The 21,228-nt window shown below is 31.2% G+C and overlaps 1 protein-coding gene and 1 long non-coding RNA gene across 5 annotated transcripts in view; one reads left to right on the forward strand and one right to left on the reverse strand.

Annotated features, from left to right (window-relative positions):
- Positions 1-21,228, forward strand: part of LOC143067273 (uncharacterized) — an 80,175-nt gene that overhangs the window by 12,048 nt on the left and 46,899 nt on the right. For all 4 annotated transcript variants that reach the window (XM_076240399.1, XM_076240401.1, XM_076240400.1 and 1 more), the window contains 17 exons: positions 430-498; positions 771-886; positions 6,499-6,580; positions 7,581-7,748; positions 8,504-8,590; positions 9,563-9,657; positions 10,127-10,234; positions 10,960-11,020; positions 11,663-11,770; positions 13,211-13,275; positions 13,573-13,644; positions 14,285-14,454; positions 15,162-15,290; positions 15,977-16,125; positions 16,922-17,052; positions 18,135-18,273; positions 19,225-19,293. In XM_076240399.1, the coding sequence (XP_076096514.1) occupies positions 430-498; positions 771-886; positions 6,499-6,580; positions 7,581-7,748; positions 8,504-8,590; positions 9,563-9,657; positions 10,127-10,234; positions 10,960-11,020; positions 11,663-11,770; positions 13,211-13,275; positions 13,573-13,644; positions 14,285-14,454; positions 15,162-15,290; positions 15,977-16,125; positions 16,922-17,052; positions 18,135-18,273; positions 19,225-19,293 (1,818 nt within the window). The remainder of the gene's footprint in view (positions 1-429; positions 499-770; positions 887-6,498; positions 6,581-7,580; positions 7,749-8,503; positions 8,591-9,562; positions 9,658-10,126; positions 10,235-10,959; positions 11,021-11,662; positions 11,771-13,210; positions 13,276-13,572; positions 13,645-14,284; positions 14,455-15,161; positions 15,291-15,976; positions 16,126-16,921; positions 17,053-18,134; positions 18,274-19,224; positions 19,294-21,228) is intronic.
- LOC143067276 (uncharacterized) lies at positions 132-17,048 on the reverse strand. Its single transcript, XR_012975908.1, has 3 exons — positions 16,907-17,048; positions 6,615-6,706; positions 132-181 (listed from the first exon to the last, which is right to left on the reverse strand). It is a non-coding gene; the product is annotated as an uncharacterized LOC143067276 (long non-coding RNA).

Genomic DNA, 21,228 nt, shown 5'->3' on the forward strand with positions numbered 1-21,228 from the left:
AATCATTGTACAATTAATTTAAAATACTTTTTTATAAATGTATTTTTTTTATTATTTATACGTATACTTATAACATTTGTAAACAAACAAGTATCACGGAAATATTTCTTCCTATGGATAGAACATTCAACTTACAAATGTTTCTTTCTTTGTCAAGTTGTAGTTTTATATTGTGTTCTTTCTACAACAAAAATGAATGAAAATTACAGGATTGTTGCAAAGTCAGATTGAACATATCAATGGATATCTGTGACATGTGACCATATGTTTCACAACGTTCAACCTAATCACGAAGGGGTTCGGATAATTTCGAAATGAAGTACATATTTCTCAGATCTTAATAAATTCACTGTTCTCATAAATTTTGATATTTTAAAAAGCCAAAGATTATGGAAATTATTATGATTTTGTTTTCTTTGCCGAGTTTAGCTGCAGCAGATTAAATCACGATTTAAGAAAGCAGTCTCACAAGGGAACACATATAACAACGTCTCTATTGTAAGTAAACGGAGTTATATCAAATATAAAGTGCATAGATCCTTCAATTTTATAGCTTCATTTTCGTTTTCATTTATTTCTTATCGGTTGTAACTTGATTTCAAGCACATTTATGATGAAATAAAAAAAATATGTTTGCCAAATTTTCATTTACCCCAATTGTTTTCCTTTACTACAGGTGATATTAACCCTTCTGCTTCTCAGTTTTGTTCAATCGTAATTCATGTTTGTTTTGTTTCTTTTTGTTTTACATTTTTACTAATTTTATTTAGTTCAAGGTACCTTCTATGATCGACCATGGTATAACATCCAGACCAGAGGATTTCAGTTTTTACTCTCCGTTTAACGACACACTAGATAACATCACAACTATACCGAATAACATAAAGTAATGTTGATTAACATAAACTTATATTATGTACATTTTATAATAGTATACCGTTAGATGCAACCACGTTCAATTCAATAAATCAGTAAAATAGTTTTTACTTCTAACAAAAGGAAATTTTAATGCCTGATATTCCTTAATCCACCAGTCGATTTGATATTTCTTTTGTTCGTATGCACTGCGCTGATATTGTATTTGTACGTTTATATTGTCTACACGTCGAGTTTAAGTTTGTTCTGATCAGAGAATAACGTCTTTAATCAAAGTTTGTGTAACAAAATGCGCATTCACGTCGTTTCCAAATAGCTAGTTTCATTCAATCATTATATTTATCGTTATGTTTAATTCTTTCTAGATACTGAATGAATGATTTTATTCTCATAAACTAGTACATAGCTACAGAGATAATAACAGTTCATATATAATACATATCTTTGTTTCGCATGTGTGAAAATAAATAACATTATAATAATATTACAGTTCCTTTAACCAGGAAGACAGACTTTCAATGATATATATCGTATAAATCTACACAATTTTTCTAGTTCTACAACATTTTCAGATGAGAATACATTTTTAAATTTAATAATGTTTGCATTTTTGTTACAATAGTGTGGTAAATATTTTTCTCTTTCTATGTTAAAACAATTGCATGACATAATGTAGTGAAATTCATCGCCAATATCTTTAGAGCTACAGAGATTACAAGACCTTTCCGATCTCGGAATAGTTTGCCACCTTCCTGTCTCCACTGGCAAACGATGATTTCCGCATCTAAATTTACACAAAGTATATAAAAAATTAAAAGGCAAAGTCGACAAATACTTTTCAAATTTAAATTCAGTCTTGAAAATTCTATAACATAAACCTTTTGAAGATTGGTATAAATCTGCACACCACTCTTGTCGAAATTGGTCTTTAAGCTTTTGCTCAATACTTAATTTTATCCATTTTTTGTTAAAATAATCTTGACAATGCCATACATTTGACATGCCACATTCATCAAAAATTTTCTTAATACATAAAATCCATTTATTTCCAATACCATAATTGTTATAATTAATGTATAGTAATTTATATAGTATACAGGATAATTTATTTTCATTTGTATTATCAAGAAGGCGACACCAAAAATTGATCATTCGTAATTTTGCATATAAAGAAATAGGGTATCTCCCAAGTTCTCCATAAATCATAAAATTTGGAGTCGAGTTTTCAAGTTTTAAAATGTGCTTACAGAATTTCAAATGAACTCGCTCAAGTATATCAAAATTTTCGTATCCCCAAATTTCAGCCCCGTATAGAAGAATGGGTACAACAGCTTTATCAAACATTTCTAGTTGGCATTCAATCGATAAGTGATTCAATCTGCTCTTCTTGATAACACTATACATAGCCTTAGTTGCTTGGTCTCGTAAATATTTTCTAGTTTCGAAAAAAGATGAATTTCTAGAAAAAATAACACCAAGGTATTTATAATGTTTAACTATCTCTATTTCTTCTTTTTCAATACAAAATTTCAAATTATTGGATATTCTTCCTCTTGTAAAAACCATCACTTTGGTTTTGCTAACATTGATTCTTAATTTCCAATTATTACAATACTGTAAAAAATTATTTAAAAGTAACTGTAAATCTGAACTTGATTCAGCAAGTAAAATAGTATCATCAGCATATAATAATACAAACAGTTTTAGGTATATATTAAGTTCATTTTCCATATCTAATGTTAAAGATTGTACACCAGTTATGTTAACATTTTCTAAATACTGCTGTAAATCGTTCAAATATAGAGAAAATAACAGAGGAGAAAGATTTTCCCCTTGTCTAACACCAATTTCACTAGCAAACATGTCAGATAAATTATTATTATGTACAATACGTGATTTAACATCATCATACATATTTTTAACAACTCTAAGAAACTTTCCTTTTACATTATTCAAAAGGAGTTTATATAATAAAGAATTTCGGTGTACAAAGTCAAACGCCTTTTCAAAATCTACAAAAGCGCAAAAAAGCTTTTTCTTTTTAACACTGAGAAGTTCAAAAAGTGCATATAAAGAAAAAATATGATCTGTTGTAGAGTACCCATGTCGGAAGCCGGCTTGATTTTCATTTAATATATTCAATTCATCAACGAAAACCCCCAACCTGTCGTTAAGAATAGATGTAAATATTTTCCCCAAGCACGACAATAAAGTTATCGGTCTATAATTTTTTGGATCTAATTTACACCCCTTGTTCTTAAATATTGGTATCACATTACCAATAAGCCAGGCTTCCGGCAATATACCCGTATCAAAAATAAGATTAAACAATTGTGTGTATAATCAATAACACTATTGTTTCTACTTGTAGGTTTTGCATTAACATCTTGACCTACTCTTCCATTTAGTATAAAAACTTTGTTAGATTTACAAAAGTCTAACAATTTTCTACCAAAGCCATTAACTACATTATCTGGAGAGTTTCTTTCTCTAGGTATTTTCAAATTATCTAGTATATGTACATCAGTATAATCAAATTGATCAGTAAAATGTTGAACAATAAACTCATCGTCAGAATTTTCATCATAAAAATCAGACAAATTAGCAGTGCGACTATTGAAGTCACCAAGTAGTACAATATATTTACTATTTTGAGAAAATCTTTGAAATTCAACATCAATCTCGTTAAAAGCTTCTTCTGATGTGTAATTTGTATTAACAGGTGGTATGTAAACAATGCCAAATACAATATTTTCATCAAGATCAAAAACTTTTTTGTCAACAGAAAACCAATACACAAATTTGCATTCGGTATCAAAAGTTTTAATACATTTATCCAAGCACTTCCGGTAGCCTAGAGCAATACCACCAGACCTATGGCTTGTAATTTTATGTCTATTTTTAAAACTAAAAATAAATTCGTCACAGTTTATAACATCACAATCATCTAATTTAGTTTCTGTAAAACAGACAATATCATAGGTGTTCAGCAGTGATTTAAATTCAGGGTATAGTAATCGATTTTTTATCCCACAAACATTTAAGGATAATAGTTTAATACAATTGCTAGAGGGTTTATCTACAGAAAAAAATATTACAATTTGATTGAAAGTCACAAGTGTCAAATAATTCGTCTGATATAACGGTTTCGTGTTCTATTCCTCCACGGTTATCCTAATGCGGTGAACTGCGCCTTTGTCGTCGTCCGGGGTCGTTTAACTTTTTTGGTCGGGCTCCTTGTTTGTTGTACTGTCGTCGAGGTACATCATCATCTCTCTTCTCTTCATCTTTCTTGGATGGGCAATATTCAACTCCGTCGATGAATAGGCGGTCCCGTTTGAAAAAAGCCTTTTTCCGTTGTCTACGGGCTTCTTGAAAGTGTGGCCAAAGTTCTTTGCGCTTATCGTTAACTTCTTTAGGAAATTGCTCACTGATACCGAAGTGAGTGTCCCTCAATTCCCTTGCTGCTTTTCTTACGAATTCTCTTTCTTTAAAATTTCGGAATCTGCAAACTATTGGCTTTGTCATGAATTTCACTGATCCATCGGGGTACCGTTCGACATATTCCTTACCAAAACGGTGGGCGCGGTCGTATTCAGCTATTCGACATAATTTTAATTGTTCAGTCATAAATTTCTCGAGAACTTTTTCAGTGGTCTCTGACTCTTCAAACTTATCATGCATCGGTATTCCGGTAAAAATTAAATTTTCTCGCATTGATCTCGTCTGTAAGTCAATGTGTCTTGTATACAGTTCATCGAGATCTTTTTGTAAGCGAAATATAGCATCGTTCGCAGAATCAGCATCTTCTCGAATTCCCGCACATACACCTTTGACATCTGACACATCCTTTTTTGCATCTTCAAATTTTTCATTTATGAAATTCATACCCTGCTCAACATCATCAACTCTTTTGGACACTTTTTCTACAGTTTTAAATAAATTTTGGACTGCTCTGTCAAATGTAGAAATCTTGTTTGAAAGTTCATCAAGTGTTGACATTTTGTCAAATATCATATTAACCTTTTGAGTAAGATCGTCTAGTTTACAATTTGTGTCTGAATAAGGATTCACCATTGGCTGCATAACAGAGTTTATATTCTGTGGAGTACTGGTGTAAAAACCAACGGCCGGGGAATTTGGAGACTGTTGTGTAAAATTTGAATTCTGGACTGGTTGCGTCATTGAGTATGGTTGAAATTGCCTATTTTGAGTAACTGGGGTATCGTAGACGGGAACATTAAAAGTTGCCATATTTACAGTATTGGTCGAGTCTTGATTTGTTTTGTTTTTGTTTACATTTCTCTTAGTTTTGTTTACGTTTGACGAGGACTTTTGAGTATTAGTCACTGCCTTTTTGTTTGGTTTCTCACCACTCACATTCTGTGTACTTGATTTTTTCCTTTTTCTAACCTTCTTTTCTCCTTTTTTTGAATTCATAAAGAATAACTAATGTTCCTTTTGTAAAATGTCATATTCTATCACTATAAGTTCACTTGAAAACACTTCATATTCCACTAGTAAGTTATTCTTTGTAGGAGAGAAAAAAACACGACATTTTGTTTCACACATGCGCAAGTTGCATTACTCATTTATTATCTTTTACATGCTCATTAATCATTTTCAAGTTATTTATTGTCTCTAATTAAGTTATCTATTTATTACGTTAGAAAAAAGTGAAATAACAAAAAAACCAAACTTTAAGGGAAATTCAAGACGGAAAGTCCTTTATAAAATGGCAAGTCAAAAACCCCAACACACCAAAGGGAAAACAAATGGTAACATTTTATTTAACATACACATAGTTATTATGTCATTGAGTATATTGAGTCAATAATTGCAGGAATCTGTAAGAGGGGGGGGGGGGGGGACTTACTTGATATTATAAACTGCAGTAAAATAATATGAAATTTACAACTATAATATGTTTGTTACTGTTATATAACGTTAGATTATCTTTATCTAAGTTTGAGTTATCTTTTAATTACGTTTGCATTATCTTAAACAAATTTCGAGTTAAATTTTTTAATTATATTCAAGTTGACTGTCAATTATCGTCAAGACATTTTTTATAAGTTTCGAGTTTTATACTTTCTTGCAAGCCCTGATATTGCAAATGATCAACTTTTCTTTGAGTAAGTGCTATCGACTCTTAGATGATTTCTTGCTTCAAAAGGCACACGCATGATTTTGAGTTCATATGACAAAATGTAATAGATATAGGAAGATGTGGTATGAGTGCCAATGAGACAACTCTCCATCCAAATAACAATTTATAAAAGTAAACCATCATAGGTCAAGGTACGGCCTTCAACACGGAGCCTTGGCTCAAACAGAATAACAGACTATAAAGGGCCCCAGAATTACTAGTGTAAAACCATTCAAACGGGAAAACCAACGGTATAATCTATATATATATATAACAAAATGTTCCTTTGGTGAAATTATGACTTATCCTTTCCAGTTTGATGAAGAATTGCTTTCCGAGACTTATATAATTTTATTAAAATGTTGTGATTAGCATTGCACAATGCTTGATCAAATTAAAATAAATTAAAGTGTCGGGTTTTTGTTTTGCCATAGTTCTATTAACCTTTGTCTCTTTTTTTCTGTTTACTTCAGAACTGAATTACGTAATAGAGCAAAGACAGCCATTAGCTCATATTTTCACGCATTGAGAGATGTTAAAACATATCTGACAACGGTAGGTGTATCGTACATAAACTCTAGCGACTTACCCTTCCATAGAACATGAGTTCAGACCCAAGTATTGTATTAAAGGGGTTCGATTTGCTTTTCTTTTCCTGGTTGTATTTCTTGATGTATAATGCTGAAAATGAAATTTAAAGCCAGGTCATATGGTGTAGAACCTGTTTAATATGCGTAAAGATACTCATGGATGATGAAGAAAACCTGTTAATGGGAGTAGCTGTTGTAGGCTTGTAAAGCATTGTGGTCTTCAGGCAACCGGCGCACAACAACTATTTAGACCTGTATTAAATGTGTTTCATTTGGATATCGAAACAAAGCCGATGCAATATACATATACATATATTGTATCACTGAATAGACATTTTTAGTCGAAATCCGGATCTGGTGTAATAAAAAAATATTGACACCTTATGTTTGTGGCATAACATCTTGGCCACAAGTTTATTGTTTTCTGTTTAGTATTAAATTTATATATAGATCCATTTTGTTACATCTTGTGATCAATTTTATTTGGCAATCGGCAATGGCAGTCAGCAGGGTTAAAGAACATCAGTTGTTCGACCTGTTAGTCAAATGCGTTTTGTTTAAATATACTTTTTTTGGTCTTTTGAAAAATGTTGGTTGCGCTGTATTTAGACCCTTCTACAACGAAATTTGTTTTACATGCACACGTATAAAAATTGCCGTTTTTGTCCAACGCAATCATAGGTTTGAACGTAGTTTTCAATTTAGACTTGCATATACATATATGTACATACATATATACATATATGCGTTTCGAAAAATTGATTGTTTCAGAAATCATTTAATTTATATTTTTTGTGTCCTTTGTATTACCGCAAAGCTTAAAGTGTATTTGTTAATTTGACAAAAAAACCCGCTTAAATTCAGTTAAAGACACGTTTTTCTCAAAGCATGTATAGTTCATTTGTTAAATAGTTATCTTTCATTAGAAAATTCAAACAATCATTTTTTATTATTTTTATTTTAAGGATTATTTTCAACATCTTCGAGACAGTTATGGTGTCAGCGGTTGGGACAGAGGTTCACATTATTATACGTCAGTTCTACAGTGGCACCTGTCTTTGCCACTCACACCTGATGAGGTTCACCAAAAAGGATTGGATGAAGTGGAAAGAATATCCAAGGAAATGAAAAAGGTGAACTAGATATTAACAATCCAACTTTAGCCTCACTCATGCCAGATCTTCTTATTTCATACTGTTTGTGGCAGCTGTCTAAAGCATGTATTGAAAATAGATAGCTGTGATTGTAACATCGAGATCATAGACTACTCAGAAGGACATTTTTCGAATAATAAAATAGGAAGATCCACCCACCCTATTTATGCCTCTAAATCTTAAACAATATTTTTGTTATCTAAGAATGATGTATCTTCATGAAAAACTTTAAGTAATTACATTTGAATGTTTTTACTTTGATTTTCCTGATAAGAAATATATGGAAAAGTTTAGTATGACCCTAAGAATGACGGAAATATCCAAACTGCTGACAAAATGATATACATATGAGTATTTTAAAGTAAGAACTAAGGTTTTTTCCGTAGGTATTCAAATCATCGTTAAGTGGTTGTCAGTTGCGCTACATATTTATCGCAAAATATCTATTTCAATCCAAAAACTGAATGGACTTTAAGAAAAGGGTAGTGTTATGACTTTTCAGACATAGAATTTGGTATTCCATTTGAAGGACCAGTTAAATAACATTCTTCTTCTTTACACTGTATCAACGATTAAAATGAAAATGAATGTCGAGTTTTGTGATTTTACACAATATTTAATGGAACTTAAATGCAAAACCGAAAATGCAATGAAAGTTTTAATGAGTAGTTTATTTATATGAAAAGTATAAAAATAAAAAAAAAAATGCTTGTGCATGCTATGTTCTTTTGCAGATAATGGCCAAATTAGGCTTACATGGATCTGTTAAGGAAGCGTTTGATACCATCAAAAATGACACCAGATTTCATCTTAAAACAGGGGTAATATAAATCATAAACAATAGAAAAGTATCAGAAGTCCATGTTTAGTCTAGAAGTATAGCAATAGACTTCTCATAGTATCTATTGTAGCTGTGTATTATAACATTAAATTCAAGTGGCTTTGGAAAAACAAGAAAATCTTTAATGTAATAGTTGCCAGAACTTTATTACCAAATATTTGGCAAACATAGGAAAAATGCATTAAAGTCATATGAAACGAGTGACTGGTAAAACATAATGTTTATTCAATTCTTGAATCAATGCATGTATTTATCATAAACTTAGTCTTCTGTGCACGATTTTATCATTTTTTACGCAATCATATGTATAATCTTCAATTTTTTTTTCTCTCTGTCTGTTATTATGTGAAAATATGGCGGCTAATTATTTGCCGTGTTTTGAAGCCGTAGTTTACCGATAGCCGCCTTATAGTAAGCAATCAACAAAGGAACATGGATATTGAGCACGTGTATAACATGTACAATCAGATAATAATTTTTTTAAATGAGAGATCCATGCGTATTGCGATCAACGGATTTTTACAGGACGGGTCACGCTAAGGTCCTTTTGCATACGGAAAATATGTCGGCAAATTGCTTCCTGGAAGCAAGCAATTAAAAAAGTAAACTTTATCTAAATGTGCACAAATCAAAGAATTTTCTTCAGAAAAAAGTATATGTACATAGGTTTTATAAAGAAATCTAATCATTTAGTTATAAAAAATTTATGCTTCATTTTTTTTTTTAAATTTGAGGTTTCATATGACTTTAAACTTCAAGAGGGTATTTAAAAAAAAAATCGAAACATTTAAAACATTCGAAAGTCTAAGGAATCGCTAACAAGAAGAAACACGTGAAAAATTTACCTCAGTTATACTGCTGACTATAAAAAAAAATTCCAAAGGTGAACACATGAAGCAACATGTACTTCCCAACAGATATATGTGTTAGTTAAAGTTCTTACATTTTTAAGGCAGACATTTTAGCCAGATTCAACCACATTATACATGAGGAAATAAAACCAAAACTACCACTTATGTTCAAGAACTTACCAGACCTTCCAGTGGAGTAAGTATATTTTAAAATAAAAAACTTGAGGATAAATAAGAAAATCAGAATACTATCAAGATATATGAAGACATAAGTTCAATAATGCAGTAAAAATATATGACATTTTACAATAAGCCTATTATTGATGCTTGTTTGTCGATATCGTCTTCATATAATTAAAAAGTCATTTCGATATCAAACGATGTAAGGATCTTAAAAAGTATAAAATTGTTCAAAATGTAAAATTTCTTATGTAATAAGCGTAATAAAAGATAATTATCCCAATTTCTTTCATTACACTTTTATATTAATATTGAAATAGCATTTGTATTGCAATTTATTCTTGACGCTAGTACAATTTCAATATTTCATGTCATTTAAAAGTTGGTAAAACAAAATTTATGTCACAAACTGTATTGCACGAGATGTGCCTATGAATGTCTCTTCAGTGATGCTTGTGCGCTCATTTAAAATCTTCTTTACACAGGGTACGACCAATGCCTAATGATGGGCCAGGCGGGCAGTACTTGACAGGAACAGCTGACGGGTCTAGGCCAGGTGTATTCCAAGTCAACCTTATGCATCCTGATGAAATGTACGTTATAACGGGTATCCGATTTTCTAAATACGAAGATGAATACGAATACGAAAGTTTAATTTTCTTAGCAACTATTAGAAAACATATGAATAGTCATACTAAGTGTATTATTTAATATATATTTGCTATACAAATGTAATATGTATTTTACAACTTTTCACTACCCTGAGTGATTAGTGGATTGTAACAGGGAACATCAGGAGGAGCTTGGACTCTTGAAGGATATTGTAACAAGCCAATATTTGAAATAAATATTTAATTATGTTGTTAAAAAAAAAAAAAATTTTTTTGATTCGGTTCACATATGACAATACAAAAATAAGCTCTTAATGAAAATTGTGAGAAGTATCATAACACTTATTGTTATGACAAAGATTTAATCGTTTTAGTTTTCAATTATTTCTTGCGTTTCCCTCGGTTTTGGTTTGTGACCCGGATTTGTTTTTTTTCTATCGATTTATGAGTTTTGAACATTGGTATACTACTGTTGCCTTTATTGATAAAATCTTAGTTTGTTAATATATTCAGAAATACTGTTTTTCCATTTTGAAATCAATGTAGAAAATCCACTCATGGAATTGTCCATTGGCAAAATAAACCAATTCTGTTTAGTTTACACCAGTGGTGTTATATATCATTTCTATATCAAATGAAGTCAAATAGCAAACTCAAACATGTTGATCTCTTTAATGATATAAATATGCGTAGCTTTTATTATTCAGGGTGACAATAGATTTTATGTCTTTAGCAATACACGAAACGAACCCAGGACATCATTTACAGGTAAATGTAAATTATGTGCAAAAAGTTACAAAAGATGCCGAAATGCTGAAAGAATTATAAATGACCTTAAAAAAGGGTTGTTTTTATCATACAAGCACGAATTTATCTCATGTAAAAGGTACTAAAAGTAATAAATACCGGGGGTGAGCTCCGGTCCTTCGGTCAAGTCAGCAGGTCCTGCTCCACATGTGGTACCCATCAAATAACACTGAAAGCTAAAGTATCTCCCTGAAATAGTTAAGATACTCTGTTTGGGTAGGGTAAGTATATTTTACATCTGTTGGGTATGCAACTGTTCAAGTTCACTATCAACTAAAATTGCATAGCGAGATGTTACTGTTAAATTGTGATGACTTTATTTTATAATTGTTTGATATTCTACAGTTTTATATTCAGTGTCTTTGTAAGGAAATCAAGGGTCATTCGCAAATAATATGTCAAAGAATGATAAGCAACATCATTTCTGAAGGGAAATCAAAATCAAAAACAGAAACCCTACCTTAAAAAAACACGGTGTATGGGCAGATGTATCAAATGGCAATCAGTTGCTGCTTAAGTAATGACGTTCATTGACTATCATTGTCTATATATACATATATATATATATAGACAATATATATATGATATATATCACACTTACAGATCAGCACAGGACTGGTGGCCAAAATAGCAGACTTCCGAAGAAATGGTATCATTGAAAAATACTTTCAAGCTCCTGCTTTGTTTCCATTTTATACAGCATTTGTAGAAGTAAGGAATGAATAAGAGAACAGATGCTTATTTTCAAATAGTTTGTTGGTATCAATGTAACAATGTAAGGTATATATTGCTAGACAATAAATGCCATAATACACACAGTACAATTAGTTTTATAAAGTACTCACAGTACAATTAGTTTTATAAAGTACTCACAGTACAATTAGTTTTTTAAAGTACTCACAGTACAATTAGTTTTATAAAATACACATAGTAAATTTAGATTTAGACAGTACACACAGTACAATTTGTTTTATAAAGTACACACAGTAAAACTAGTTTAATAAAGTACATTTCGTACAATTAGTTTTATAAAGTACACACAATTCAATTAGTTTTATAAAGTTCACATATTACAATTTGTTTTATAAAGTACAAACAATTCAATTAGTTTTATAAAGTTCACATAAAACCATTTGTTTTAAAGAGTACACACAGTACAATTAGTTTTATAAAGTTCACACAATACAATTAGTTGTTTAAGTACACACTGTACAATTCGTTTTATAAAGTTCACATAGTTAAACTAATTTGATAAAGTACAAACATTGCAAATAGTTTTATAAAGTACACACAATACAATTAGTTTTATAAAGTTCACACAGTACAATTTGTTTTATAAAGTACACACTGTACAATTAGTATTGTAAAGTTCACACGGTACAATTAGTTGTATAAAGTACACGCAGTACAATTAGTTTTATAAAGTTCACATAGTAAAACTAGTTTGATAAAGTACAAATATTACAATTAGTTTTACAAAGTACACACACTACAATTGATTTTATAAAGTTCACACAGTACAATTTGTTTTATAAAGTACACACAGAACAATTCGCTTTATAAAGTACACATAGTACAACTAGTTTAATAAAGTACATACAGTACAATTAGTTTAATAATGTACACACAGTTAGAAGTTTTATATAGTAATCACACTTTTAATCAAATAGGAACAAAATAGACATGCATTGCCCATACCTAATGAAATGACCAAAAGGGTGAACTATCATTCGTCTACTGTTTTTCTATTTATTATTTTGGGATACTTATTTTTCGAGATTGATAAATAACCCAATTAAAAAAAAAAATGAAATAACAACGAAAAATATAATGTTTCCTTCATGCTTGATAATTGGTATAAACGATAACAAACTACAGATTGTTATACTATATAAAAAATAATTAAATGATATAAATAAACTTCTATGCAACTACAAATGACAACTGTATGCAAATGACAGCATATAACAGTAAATCAGCTTTTGCATATTTAAAAAACTGTCTTTGTCAGATTAAAATGCTTAATTAATAATGTTAGCTTTATAAACATAAAACTTATAAACCCAAAAATGGAGTCTGTATATGTGCATTTAACTTTAAATAATATCATTGAAAAGAGTAAGAAAACATAGTTCATATGTTTAATTTCAGGGTTGGGCCTTATATGCCGAATCATTAGGAGAAGAAATGGGTCTTTACGAGGATGATTATGATTTGTAAGTTTAGATGTTAGCTTTTCTCTCACAATAGTGAGGCATTCCAGAAGTTAGATTTTATTTCAGATCAACATGCAATATATTTGACTGCACGTGCTATTCGTGACACCATTTAAACAATGAAGAGAAAAACAAACGTACGGCTTGATAAAACTTGTAGCTTAAATAGGTAGTCATACACATTGAATCCTTCTATTTGTTGCTTTATTGGTGTGTAAAAACTTTTACTGAAAATTACACTTTAGGCATTGTTAAAAATAATTACGTAATTAAAGGTCACATATTGATTTATTGTAGGCTCGGTAGATATGGGTCAGAAATATTTCGTGCATGCAGACTAGTTGTAGACACAGGCCTGCACTCCAAAAAGTAAGAACATAGTTAACTTATTTGCTACTTCTTGTACAAGAGTAAAATTTCTTTCTTATGTTCCATCTTATTTGTATTTGTAATAATAGATTGTTAACATTAAAACTATAGTAAAATAATAACATTAAGTAACTAAACGCTGAAATATTTCCGAAATATTTGAAATAGTATGGATTAAGATGATAGTAAGGAAACGGCTATCAAAATGTAAGAAAACAAATATACCGAACATCAAGGAAAATTATAAACGAAAAGTTATATTATAGTGATAACAATATGTTAGCAAAATAAACAGATATAATTGGTAAAAATGTAAAAAAATATGTGGTAAAGCAGTCAACATTGTGTTGCAATCTTAATTACTATAAAAACACACAACTATGGAAACAAAAAAAAAACCCTACAAAATGGCATCTAGACACTATAGACAAAGCACATAAAGCAAAAGTAAAAGACCACAGACTAAGACTCGAAAACATATATAAAAAAAAACTTCCAAAACGGACTCATAGGACATTATTACTCCAAAAAAGACTACGTGTTAGGTGTATGGTGTGGTTCAACCCTCGTCCTGCGCGAGTTACAACCTACATATTGATTTATAAATCCAAAAGAGTGACATATTCTTTTATTTCGATAGCTGGACACGACAACAAGCAATCGACTATATGGCAACTTATACTGCATATGGGGAAAGTGGGATTGCGACTGAAATTGACAGATACATCACATGGCCCGGTCAAGCGTGTGCTTACAAAATAGGAGAATTAAAAATTAGAGAGCTTAGGAACAAAGCAAAAGTTGAGTTAGGTAAGATTTAGCACGAGCTTATGACATGGTATATTAGACAAAAGAAGTGTATAAGAAATGATGTCTTTTTAAATATTATTATGCAAGTAAACTTTCCAATATAAAAAACGTACTTAAAACATGACATTATAGAGAATACTTGGAAGCCACAATAGAATGTACAACAATCAACAATAATCATAAAAAACAAAGGGGAACACTGCAGTGTAAAAATAATATGATATAAAACTATGATATATATTTTTGGGAATTTTTTATCAATCTGAATTATTGCATTATATCTCTTTTGTTGAATGAGTGACGACTTACAGCATGATATGATAAGTTTAAATTATTGAGCTACAAGGCAAAGGCAAATTTCACAAAACAAACTTTATAAAAAGTAAAATAACAGAATTACTGAACTAAATAGGAAATTCATACGGAAAGTCCGTTAGCAATGGTATTATCAAAATCTTAAACACATCAAACGAATGCAATCAACGGTCATAATTGTTTTCTTAGTACAGGCATTTAAAATAGTGTACTAAACCTAGTTTTATCGCTAGCTCAACCTCTCTCTAATCTTTTGAAATCACAATTGTACTTCAACACACTTACTGTACCCAATGACACTTTGTTTATATGCTTAATAATAAGATACATGCACATTGATGACAAGAAAAAAAACATAAATATTGTTAAAATGTCATTGAATTATTTTTCAGGGGAGCTTTTTGATATAAGAGATTTCCATGCTGTCGTTCTTGAAAATGGAGCTCTACCTCTGACAACACTTGAAACTATTGTTGATGATTGGATTGAAAGATCGAAAATAGCAAATGCTCGCACGTCAGGTGAGATTTTCGGATGTTAATATTTACTAACATTTTTGATATAGAAAGGTTAACATTGGACTTACTAAAGTTACTATTGTTTTATTGTTTTATTTTTATTTTCTATCATTAATTATTTTCTTTCTGACTCATGCATGTGCTACATACACTATCTGTTAGGTATATAGAACACAAAACGTCTTGTTTATCTCTTTGGATGTTTTGTACTAGTAAATTGTATTTCGATTTTCAGCTTAATCTTATTAGCTGCTTCATCAGTTGAGGACGAAAAGATACCATTGCATGAACCGATACAACACGTTATTGTTCGTAGTTTTATATTGTTTATACATACAAATTGTTTATGTTTTAATTTTGGTAAAACAAACAATGACCAAAATGCAAAAGTATGAAGTATTCGAAATACTAAGGATTGTCTTATCCAAGCCATTACCTTAGCCGTATTTGGCACAAGTTTTTGGAATTTTGGGTCCCAAATGCTGCGCAACTTTGTACCTGTTTTGGCTTTTAACTATTTTGATCTGAGCTTCACTGATGAGTCTTATGCAGACGAAACGCGCGTATTAAATTATAAACCTGGTACCTTTGATAACTATCTAAAAATGATGCAAATACGGCATTCTGAACAATTTTGTTTTTTTGTTTTGTAGACTTGTTATTCTTTTTGTCGTTGCTTTTTTTTAAAGAACATCCAGCAGAAGACCTTGACAAACTACAAACCGACTTTAGCAACTGGTTGATGTCAGAGAATCCAGGAACGGCTAGATACTTAAACATGCATGGTTATGATGAAGATGTCAGAGACTTTTCTCTTAAATCATTTGATGATTTAAAGGTATACAATAATCTGAACACCGAATTATAACAAAAAAGAATGTGCACATTTAAAAATGGTTAATCTTGCCGGCTATAAACTTGCAATATCGGACGAATGTGTACTGATAAATGGTTATATTGAAGACAAAAATAAATTAGTTAACAATAGAGAGAGATACACTATAATAGCAATGACTGCAGTTTTCCTCTTGCCACTATCCCATTATTCAGCAGTTTAATGACATATGTACCCGGATAAAGCCTTTCCACATTCATATATTAGAAGACATATGTTTTGTTTTATTTCTTCGATTTTTAGAACTATTTGACATTAGTCAATGCTTACTTTTCATTTTTGAAGAATGTCTCCTTGTTACATATATTATTTTAATAATTTCTTAAAGATGACTGGTTGTGGACACCACATGGCGATGTTTCCATAGAATTTGACTTTTTCTAGTAAATACTTCATATGCTGATATATACAGTGAAAGTTGTTTGCATATCTGCATATAATTAACTATGTCGAAAGACGTTCATAATGTGAAATCATAAAAATACAAATAGTTTAGACCCTAAATAAATTTAGGTGCAGTTTGGGTACTGGGATGTTAATTGTACGATGGTTGTCTAACGATTCTTTAAATTAAAAACCTACAAATGATTATGATATGCTTTATGTTCAACTAAGTCAAAGCCTATCGACGAATATAGTCAGTTTGAAGTTCAAAAGATTTTGCTAGTCTGGTATTTTTATTTGTTCGTTTACAAATGGAAGTATGCCCTGAACCTGTGCTTACCTCTGTTATATTTAGGAAGACGTCGACAATTTCCTTATGAAGCTCAACAATATACCAAGAGGTGCCCTAAATGAAAAGAACAAAGTGGATTTCGATATATTTAAAGACACTTTAATAACATATCATGATGGATACAAATGGCGATGGTGAGTTCTTCCGTGTATGATATACAACCGAGTGTATGATAGATAACTAATCAAAAACTCCATGAATTTGACTCATGATTTATATAGTGGTGGTTATCTAGGTTGTTCTGGCTAACTGTGTTGCTTGCAGAACATGCTTTAACATGATTGCATGTAGTTCTAATGTCTAATGTTTTCATTTTCATGGTTTTCATGAAACTAACATTTGGATTTTTGAGGTTTTTTTCGTCATGATACACTGGGACGTATCTTTTGTAAATATGTATTGTTAAAAAGGCATTGAAAAATACCTTGAAAAAATCCAAACTCATACATACATTTCTTTTCATTACTAAAACATATATGACCAAGTTGTTAATCAGTTCCTGCTTTCTATTACTGATTATCTTAGCTGTATTTGGCAAAACATGTAGGAATGTTGGTCCTCAATGCTCTTTAACTTCGTCCTTTTTGGCCTTTATAAATTCTTTGAATTCGAGCGTCTCTGATGAGTCTATGTAGACGAAAAGAGCGTTTGGTGTAAATACAAAATTTAATCCTGGTATCTATGATGAATCCATTTACAACCACTCGGTCGATGCCACTGCTGGTGGTTTTAATTCCCGGAGGTATCACAAGCCCAGTGCTGACATGAATTATCATTGATATGGTCATATTTTTAAATTAAACTGCTTACAAAAATTTTGAACTTTTTTTAAATACTAAGGCTTTTCAACTTCATGAATAGATTACCTTATTTGCTGTATTTGGCAAAACGTTTAGGAATTTCGGTGCTCAATGCTCTTCAACTTTGTCCTTTTTGGCCTTTATACCTTTTTGGATTCGAGCGTCACTGATGAGTCTATGTGGACGAAACGCTCGTCTGGCGTAAATACAAAATTTAATCCTGGTATCTATGAAGAGTTTAATTACTGTGCTATGGGTTATATTTTGTCTTGTTTTCTGGAATATGTCAAAGAGTAATATTTTTGTTTATCAATTAAGACATTCAATCCGTTAATACTTTTAATGAAGTATAGAATGATAATATGTGAAGGACATGTTGAATTAACTACATGTAAAATGATTAAACCTGTTCTCAGGTATGCCGCTGTCAATCCAGTTAATTTCTTAGAAGGACCACAAATTGACCCTTCAGCTGATGCTGAGGAATTACCAAAGAATATGAACCTTACTGACTTTGAAAGCTTTATAACAAGAATAGGGAAATACCCAATGCAGGTAAGATTTCGCCTTCCCTAAGAATATTAACCTTACTGACTTTGAAAGCTTTATAACCAGAAATAGGAAAATACCCAATGCAGGTACGATTTCTCCTTCCCTAAGAATATTAACCTTACTGACTTTGAAAGCTTTATAACAAGAATGGAGAAATACCCAATGCAGGTACGATTTCGCCTTCCCTACGAATATGAACCTTACTGAAAAAGAAAAAAAAAGGATAGGGAAATATCCAATGCATGTTTGATTTCGTCTTTCCTACTTCCATTGCATGTAAATATGTTTTTAATGAGCACCATATTGAATGACTTAATAAGAACTTGCGTGATGGGTCTTATACCTTTTCATTTGAAACGATGTAAATGTGAGAGTAGAATGCATACCTATCAAATAATGTTTTGTAAAGACACGTATTCTATTTTATAAACATGATAAATGATGAATACCATGTCTTCAACTTTTTTCACATGGCATGTATGATTTCTTGCTTCTTTATATATAAAAAAGAATTGAATAACTATCAAAATAAAAAAAGGTGACAAAAGTGGCTGCTACTTCATAATACTTAATAGATATGAATGAAAGAGTTTCTTAATTTTTTGTTTTGCACTGTTCACTCTTAAGGGATCAATATACTTTTCAACTTTATCATAAAAAAAATGACTGTGTTTAACGTTTAAGAGATAGTTGTATGCTTTCATTTATACCCACTTGTGTAAAAATATTACGAAACAAACAAAAAACCGAACATTCATGGTAATATATAATGTTCTTCTTTGGCAAGGACTATCCAAATTTTTAAATTGATAGTATTAAATATATGTGTAATAATCGTCCCATCTCCAGTAGATATGGCAAAAGAAATATGTGAAACAATATGAATACTACTAGGGGCTGAAGGTCGCCCATATATTAACAAATTACAGCAAAACAGAATATTTTTCTTGATAGATGAACCAGTTTAAGGCTAGAATGGATAAAGCTATAAGTGAAGGTCATACAAATCATAATGCATCTATGGTAAGAATTAAAGTAAAAAACATTATTTTACACCTTATGTTATTCTTAATTTTTTTGTAGTTATATAAATTGTGAAAACGTTTCTTCTATACATATAGGTTTGATTTTATTAAACAAAATCAAAGCGCTGTAAGCGGTGAGGGCAGTTAACCAAAAAACAAGACAAACGTAATTATGAAAACTGTGGTGCTTCAACATTAAACATTCATATATAGTACATGTATGTTTATCTAATGAATTATTTATTAAGGCAAATAATTTATATGTTATCAAGGTTTCAAAAGCGATGCATATATCAATGTATATTTTTTATGGTGAGTCTTGAAGTGGTACAAGTTCGCAATGATTGCAGTTGTTCTACTTGGCAGTCAACGTTGGTTTTAGTTGACTGCTAGTAGAACAAGTTGACTAAGTTCGAACATGTAATAGTATAAATGGACTGGTTTCCCAGGAAAGAAAACTGAGTTTGTGTTCTATAGTACAAAAGTTATGAGACACGAATCAGACAAATGATTACTACAAGGATCAAAGGTGAGGTCTGACTGACCTGGCCATAGTAAATGTAAATGGCCCATACATCAATATATATGGTTTAGAGGTGGGGATCTCGACGGTTTTCAAGTTCTCAAACAGGAAGGGGTATGGTGACCCAAGCATCGAGCCAAGGGACTTCCCCTACATTTCATTCGATTTGTTATATTGTCCAATACATGAATATATATGGTTTAGGGTGGGGATCTCATCGGTTTTCAAGTTCTCAAACAGGAGGAGGTAAGGTGACCCCAGGAACTCCCCCTATATTTCATTTAATAAGTTATATTGACCAATACATGAATATATATTGTTTCGGTGTGGGGATCTCGACCGTTCCAAAGTTCTCAAACAGGAGGGGTGGGGTGACCACAGGGACTCCCCTTATCTTTCATTTGATTTGTTATAATGTCACATACATGAGTATATATGGTTCAGGGGTGAGGATCCTGACCATTTCCGAGTTCTCAAACAGGAGAGTGTACGGTGACCCTAGGGACTCCCCCTATATTTCATTTGAATTATAATATTGTCTAATGCATTTTTATATATGGTTAAGGGGTGGTTATCTCAACGGTATCAATTCTCAAACAGGAGGGGGTGGGGTGACCCAAGGGACTCCCTCTATATTTCATCTGATTTGATATATTGTCCCATACATGAATATATATTGTTCAGGGGTGGGGATCTCGACCGTTTTTAAATTCTAAAACAAGAGGGATGGGTGACCCCCAGCGACTCTCCCTATATTTAATTTGATTTTTCATATTGTCACAAACATGAATATATATTTGGTTAAGTGGTGGGGATCTCGACCGTTTCCAAGTTCTCAAATAGGAGGGATGGGGTAACTCCCCCTATTTTTTATTTGATTTATTATATTGTCCTATACTTGAATATATGGTTTAGGGATGGGGATCTCGACCGTTTCCAAGTTATCAAACAGGAGGGGTAGAGTGGCCCAAAGGACACCACCTATATATCATATGATTTGCTTACATTCAGGTACTATATAATATAGTTGCATTATTTGTGAAAATAAAGTAAGAAACTTCCAGCTACTTGACCCTTTAAAATTGAGAAAAATTTACCCCTTCAAAATTTATATGTTTATACTTTAAAAGAATCTTATATGCATTATCATCATTTATCACTGATAAAGAAAATTTATACTGTGACCATGAACATATATATTGTTAGATATATACTGTTCCCGGCTGTCACATTGTATTGGATTTTGACATTAAAATTTGTCAAAAAGTAATTTTGAATTTCTGTATAAAATGTTTTATGCTTTTTATCTTTTTTTGCATATGTCTTTTGGTTTTCAATTCTAGTGTTTATATTCATTTACCATGCATAGATGTATTGTGTCACCTGCCTGGATTTTTTTGAAGTTGATCG

The sequence above is a fragment of the Mytilus galloprovincialis genome, chromosome 3 (assembly GCF_965363235.1).
Source record: "Mytilus galloprovincialis chromosome 3, xbMytGall1.hap1.1, whole genome shotgun sequence".
NCBI classification, from domain to species: domain Eukaryota; kingdom Metazoa; phylum Mollusca; class Bivalvia; order Mytilida; family Mytilidae; genus Mytilus; species Mytilus galloprovincialis.